General features: G+C 54.2%; 1 protein-coding gene across 1 annotated transcript in view; it reads left to right on the top strand.

The window, feature by feature from the left end:
• The first annotated feature begins 1,604 nt into the window (after nt 1-1,604).
• Nucleotides 1,605-7,169, top strand: part of LOC142311141 (V-type proton ATPase 116 kDa subunit a 3-like) — a 51,474-nt gene continuing 45,909 nt past the window's right edge. The window contains exons 1-4 of the mRNA XM_075349291.1: nt 1,605-2,081; nt 3,693-3,817; nt 4,875-4,953; nt 5,030-5,259. Coding sequence (XP_075205406.1) covers nt 3,701-3,817; nt 4,875-4,953; nt 5,030-5,259 — 426 coding nt within the window. The 5' untranslated portion in view covers nt 1,605-2,081; nt 3,693-3,700. The remainder of the gene's footprint in view (nt 2,082-3,692; nt 3,818-4,874; nt 4,954-5,029; nt 5,260-7,169) is intronic.

Raw genomic sequence — 7,169 nt, 5'->3', positions numbered from 1 at the left:
TAAACCATGCTTTATCTGTAACTGTACTCTGACATATGTATATTCTGTAGATCTCCTATTGTATATATTGTATTTTCTAGTGTGGCTTTAGGCTGATTAAATTATATAATTAATCTTGGGCTGTTCTGTTATCTCGATCTTGAATCCCACGTCTGTGTGTTCGGCTAATAGTTACCGTGAAGCGGTTGGTGGCAGCGAGTTGTGCCAAGGATTATTGTGGGGAGGCCAGTGAGATTCGGGGAGGTTTTATATATTCCGCCCGCGGAGGTCGGGGGAATATATACCCTACTCTCACCGGGGACCCTTCAATAATCGGCATAAGTAGTATAGCGGCCTCCTTGCTTATTGTCGGGCAATTCCATAATTGGCCTGACTATAAGAGGGGCGCTAGAGAGCGCGTCACGTGCTCTGTCTGTCGGTCGGGAGGTATAAAGGAGGGGTGACCCCCACTTGTTACCCCCCGATTGTGACGTACTGGTAGCCAGCGCGGGGGATTTCTGAGTGACCCCCCCGGTGGTTCGTGACAGCGGCCAATCACGTACCCCAAATATCAGGCTTCCTCCTGACCGATTGCACATTTTTTTGGGTTTGCTGTCAACCCTGCCGCCCGTAGGGAGTTAACAACGGCCTGGACCTGGGACAAGTGGGTCTGCCACTCAGCACTGAAGATGATGATGTCATCTAGATAGGCAGATGCGCACTTCTGATGGGGTTCCAACACTATGTCCATCAGTCTTTGGAAAGTAGCCGGGGCTCCATGACAACATAGTGGTAGAGCCCATCTGGTGTTATAAAGGCCATTTTTTCCTTGGCTGACTCTGCAATGTACTGTACTGCCCTTATGCCGGATCTGCGAGTGCAGCAGAATACCGCTGATCTGAAACTGCCCTTAGCCCCCTACAGCACCACAAGGAAGGAGATGTTATTCAATAACAGTAGTGGACCTGCCAGCAGCGAGGCGCTGTAACCGTCTGAAGATGACAGTTACTCATGACAATGGGAGAGATGACTTCAGGGCAACCGATCAGCCAGACCATTGTGTATGGGAGAGATGACAGATGGCTTCTGGGCAACCGATCAGCCAGACCATTGTGTATGGGAGAGATGACAGATGGCTTCTGGGCAACTGATTGGCCAGACCATTCTGTATAAGAGAAATGACTGAGCTGGCAGCCGAGCAACCGATCCGCCAGACCATTGTGTATGGGAGAGATGACATATGGCTTCTGGGCAACCGATCCGCCAGACCATTGTGTATGATAGAGATGGCTGCCGGGTGATCTATCGGCCAGACACTGTGTATGGGAGAAATGACTGAGCTGGCTACCGGGCGACTGATCGACCAGACCATTGTGTATGTGAGAGATGACCGAGATGGCTGCGCGGCAACCGATCCGCCAGACCATTGTGTATGTTAGAGATAACGGTGATAGCTGCCGGGCGACTGATCGGCAGGACCATTGTGTATGGGAGAGATGACAGATGGCTGCCGGGTGACCGATCCGTTGGACCATTGTGTATGGGAGAGATGACAGATGGCTGCCGGGTGACCGATCCGTTGGACCATTGTGTATGGGAGAGATGATAGATGGCTGCCGGGTGACCGATTCGTCGGACCATTGTGTACCCTGCACCCTAAAATGAGAACAGTCAGCTGAGAAGCAATGAAGTAACACAAGGCAGTCAGATGCTTCACCATTGCCACTTCCGTACCCATGTGAGCTCCTCAGTAGGACTCTGTATCGGCCATTTCCTTGCTGTTGTTACATGCTATAATGTGTGGTTCCACAATAGCAGCACTTCTGTGAATCAATGGCCGCCCCTCCTCCAGTGCTGAACACGACTCGTGACTAGAAACATTTCCCAACCACAAAACTTCCTCATTCCGTCCCGGTCTAGCTGTGCCCCGATCCTGTGTACTGAACCTATGGCGCCCTGTCCCCCGGCTCTCCGCCCCCCTGCCCGCCTTGTCTCCGCCCTCTGCCCGCCTTGTCTCCGCCCTCTGCCCGCCTTGTCTCCGCCCATGAGGCAGGAAAACTGAGTGCAGGAAGTTGTGCTGTTAGTAAATCCCGCAGCCGCAGGTGAGAACGAGCGCTCATGTTATTGGCCGCGTCCTGCTGCTTTTGTTCCAGCGGCTTATCCTGACGGCTGGCTATTGCCAGGTGGTGGCCCCGCTCGGCTGGAGGGAGCTGTGGCTCGGGTGGTGGCCCCTCTCGGCTGGAGGGAGCTGTGGCTCGGCTGGTGGCCCCTCTCGGCTGGTGGCCCCGCTCGGCTGGAGGGAGCTGTGGCTCGGGTGGTGGCCCCTCTCGGCTGGTGGCCCCGCTCGGCCGGAGGGAGCTGTGGCTCGGCTGGTGGCCCCGCTCGGCCGGAGGGAGCTGTGGCTCGGGTGGTGGCCCCTCTCGGCCGGAGGGAGCTGTGGCTCGGGTGGTGGCCCCTCTCGGCTGGAGGGAGCTGTGGCTCGGCTGGTGGCCCCTCTCGGCTGGTGGCCCCGCTCGGCTGGAGGGAGCTGTGGCTCGGGTGGTGGCCCCTCTCGGCTGGTGGCCCCGCTCGGCCGGAGGGAGCTGTGGCTCGGCTGGTGGCCCCGCTCGGCCGGAGGGAGCTGTGGCTCGGGTGGTGGCCCCTCTCGGCCGGAGGGAGCTGTGGCTCGGGTGGTGGCCCCGCTCGGCCGGAGGGAGCTGTGGCTCGGGTGGTGGCCCCGCTCGGCCGGAGGGAGCTGTGGCTCGGGTGGTGGCCCCTCTCGGCCGGAGGGAGCTGTGGCTCGGGTGGTGGCCCCTCTCGGCCGGAGGGAGCTGTGGCTCGGGTGGTGGCCCCTCTCGGCCGGAGGGAGCTGTGGCTCGGGTGGTGGCCCCTCTCGGCCGGAGGGAGCTGTGGCTCGGGTGGTGGCCCCTCTCGGCCGGAGGGAGCTGTGGCTCGGGTGGTGGCCCCTCTCGGCCGGAGGGAGCTGTGGCTCGGGTGGTGGCCCCTCTCGGCCGGAGGGAGCTGTGGCTCGGGTGGTGGCCCCTCTCGGCCGGAGGGAGCTGTGGCTCGGGTGGTGGCCCCTCTCGGCCGGAGGGAGCTGTGGCTCGGGTGGTGGCCCCTCTCGGCCGGAGGGAGCTGTGGCTCGGGTGGTGGCCCCTCTCGGCCGGAGGGAGCTGTGGCTCGGGTGGTGGCCCCTCTCGGCCGGAGGGAGCTGTGGCTCGGGTGGTGGCCCCTCTCGGCCGGAGGGAGCTGTGGCTCGGGTGGTGGCCCCTCTCGGCCGGAGGGAGCTGTGGCTCGGGTGGTGGCCCCTCTCGGCCGGAGGGAGCTGTGGCTCGGGTGGTGGCCCCTCTCGGCCGGAGGGAGCTGTGGCTCGGGTGGTGGCCCCTCTCGGCCGGAGGGAGCTGTGGCTCGGGTGGTGGCCCCTCTCGGCCGGAGGGAGCTGTGGCTCGGGTGGTGGCCCCGCTCGGCCGGAGGGAGCTGTGGCTCGGGTGGTGGCCCCGCTCGGCCGGAGGGAGCTGTGGCTCGGGTGGTGGCCCCGCTCGGCCGGAGGGAGCTGTGGCTCGGGTGGTGGCCCCGCTCGGCCGGAGGGAGCTGTGGCTCGGGTGGTGGCCCCGCTCGGCCGGAGGGAGCTGTGGCTCGGGTGGTGGCCCCGCTCGGCCGGAGGGAGCCGCGGCTCGGGCTATCCAAATCTGGGAGCACTCATCTAATGCTTCATCCTTCATTGTCTTTTACAGGCGCCAAGATGGGCTCTCTGTTCCGCGGAGAGGAGATGTGTCTGGCCCAGCTGTTCCTGCAGTCCGGCTGTGAATACCAGGGGGTCAGTGAGCTGGGCGAGCTGGGACTGGTGGAGTTCAGGGATGTAAGTACACTGCGCAGAGACCATGGTGCGGAGGTCTCTGCTGGCTTGTTCCTGCTCTCTGCCTATCTCTGTCCTCCAATGTAAAGGATGTGCAGCCAATGCGTTATCCCGAGATTGCAAAGTAATCGTTGTCTGTAGTCTCCTTACTTCTGTCATGTGATCAGTGTGACCAAATACCACACATGCCATTCCAATCTATGGCTATAAAGTGCAGAAATCCCTCGTGTTCTAAAGCAGGACCAGTCCTGGTGGAGCCGAATAGTTGTGCCCACTTGGCACTGTGTGTGTGTGTGTGTGTGTGTGTGTGTGTGTGTGTGTGTGTTGTTGTTAACTGTTTCATTGATAGAGGGTCTAAGGCTCGGTCCAAGACATCAGTCTACTGTAGAGACCATTGTATAACAAAAGTGCTCTCCACTACTCTCCTATACAGTCAAATGGTAGGTAATCGCGCACCTGCCAAACGGAGGCCGAAACAACACACATTCAGCCTCCGCCTGGTGAAGCCTCGCCTGTGGGAATATCACAGTGCATGTCAGGGAAAGCTCCGCAGGGCAGATTTTACTTCTCATTTGGGATCTTTTTGTAACTGATCGAGCAGAAGGGGGAAGGGAATGGCTGTACACACATACCACACTGAAGCCAAAGATGGATTTTGTGGTGGCAAAAAGTATCTTACAAGGTGACCCTCCTTCTAATTATGTGTTCATCATGCATAAATTGGACCATTCATAATATGGGAAAGGTAAAGGAGACCAAGGAAGCAGAGGGTAGACCATAAAATGTAGGATGTGCGGTACTCTGATTGGTCTGATCTTGAGTGAAGACTCTTGCATGTGACCAGTGTCAGGAGGAAGGGATAGGCTAGCTGGAGAGAGTGGGCAGCTCACATGTCACTGAGTAGCAGAAAGCAGTCCTCTGTTCACGCAAATAACCGGTATTGAAGACGTCCGCATGTAATATGGCCACTATAACCATCTTAGACTATACATGACTGTCATATGATGCTCTTGATGAAATATTGAGGTAGGGTTTCATATTTGTCGCTTTTCATCCTCAGCTAAATCAGAACGTCAATGCCTTCCAGCGCCGCTATGTCTCGGAGATCAGACGTTGTGATGATATGGAGACAACTTTTGGTGAGTTTCTGCGAATGTCATGTAACTTCATAGAAATATAGCACACAATGACTCACAATTGTAATATTCCTCTCAGGTTATCTAGAACAGGAGCTGCGCAAAGCTGGTATGCAGGTACCGGACTCCTCAGACTCTCCACTGGCCCCTTTACCTAGAGACGCACTGAGGATACAAGAGGAGTCTGAGCAACTGGCTAATGAGCTAAAAGAGGTCTCTGGCAATAGACAAACTCTGCGAGAGCGTCTACGTGAGCTGCGGGAGTATGCCAATATTCTCCGGGAAAGTCAGAGGTTCACAGGGCCACTGGTGAGTATCCCCGGCATGGCACTGTTTGCTTAAACCTTATTCTTGTTACTTCTGAGAGGGTTGTGGAGACGTTTTGTAGCGCAACTAATACCTTTCACTCAGTCGAGCTTTTGGGCTGACACGTTTCCCCTCTGAGACACAAGTTGACAGGTGAAATTGTATTGCTTCCACTCCTTGATTTTTATCTGCTTGACACAGCTGACCACCTTGTGTCATTTGTACTGTGAATATTTCTGGATGTTCTTCTAACTGCTTACACTGATCTTTCAAGGTGGGAGTGGTGTACCCTCTCCATGGACTTATTCTTCCGATGCATAGCCAAAGGGTTGCTTCTGGATGTGCTGATACCTTGGTTTCCACCAACGTCTACCTATCTTCTCTATGCTGAATTCTCACTCTTTTATTAAGCTCTAACCACCTCCCTGACACATACTGTATCTACTTCTCTAATCGCTGACATGGAAAAAACTAGTACAAGTGACGTTAGATTGTCATCAGAAAATGAGCTATTGTTTTAATCAGGTTTTTGTGTATATAGATAGATATACTGTAGATGCCTGATATTAGGAGGAAAATGCCTTCTTGACTCCACATACGGCTTTCGGATTAGTTCCCTGGATCAACACCCAGTCACAATCTACTGTCCTCAACCTGTAATGTTGTATATATCAAGCAAGCGATATGAGTCTCCTCAGTTTTGTATCGAATCAACCATCACAACGTTGTGGCAGAGAGTTCATAGTCTCACTCCTCTTACAGTAAGAAATCTGCATCTATGATTAGGATTAAACCTTCTTGACTGTATAGCAGTGGTCCCCATCCTCTCTGACAATGAGAGCCACATTCAGCTCTAAAAGAGGGTCACGAGCCACGTCCAGCTCCCTCCTCCTTACAGTAGTGACACCCAGAGACCCCATTACCAGTATAATGACAGCAAAAGCTGTTACACAGAAATCATACTGAGGCTGTATACCCAAGATTCAGGGGATACAACCTTACCCCCATTCTGCTCTTCTGTGTAGAGCTACTCACAAGTCACCATTTGGAGACCTGCTTTTGATAGCCATTTGCTAGATCTTGTGCTCATGCAAAAAGCTTGAAGACAGCCGCGAGCCACACCTCACAGGCCCACAATCCACACGTGGCTCCTGAGCTACAGGTTGATGACCTCTGGTCTGGACAAAGAGGATGTCCCCTTATCCTTGTTGCAGACCTTGGTGTAAAAAGATCATTAGAGAGAGCTACCCTCAAACTTATACATTGTAATAAGATCGCGACTAAGCCTTCGTTTCTCCAAACTGAATGTCCCCATGGTTGATGACCTGTTTTGGTATTACAGTTCACCTGGTGCCTTAAAGGCAACCTGTCAAAAAAAAAGCTAATCAGGCAATCATAAGATATCATGGTAAACAAAAAACAATTGTGCAATTCCATTATTTCTGCAATTTTACTGCACTTGAATTTTTGTTTCCCCATTTTTCTAGTACTGTATGATAACATTTAATTGAAAAGTACAACTTGTTCCTAAACAAAACATAAAGCAAGTCCCCATATGGCTATATTGATGGAAAAATAAAAAAGGTATGGCTTTTGGAAGGAGGGGGAAGAAAATCACTGGGTGGTGAAGTGGCTAATCCTCCCAGCAGCGTTCCAGTCACCGGGGCGGCACTAGTTCCTGTTCTGTCTCTGTAGACTGAGAGCCGCTCAACCTTAGAAGCTGCTGTCAGTCAGTGTGTGTGGGGGGGGGGGCGTGGTTACAGCCGCTGCTGTCCACACACAGTGGTGACTGAACCAGCGCCACCCCTGTGACTGATTTCCGAACACTTACCGACTGGTAAAATCCTTCTTCAGTGACTGTTGAGGTACGACTTAGCTGCTTCATATAAACCTGTATAGAAAGGGAATGGGAG

This window comes from Anomaloglossus baeobatrachus, chromosome 5, assembly GCF_048569485.1.
Source record: "Anomaloglossus baeobatrachus isolate aAnoBae1 chromosome 5, aAnoBae1.hap1, whole genome shotgun sequence".
NCBI lineage: Eukaryota > Metazoa > Chordata > Amphibia > Anura > Aromobatidae > Anomaloglossus > Anomaloglossus baeobatrachus.
The sequence above is the reverse complement of the archived record's forward strand: the minus strand, read 5'-3'. Positions and strand labels throughout refer to the sequence as shown.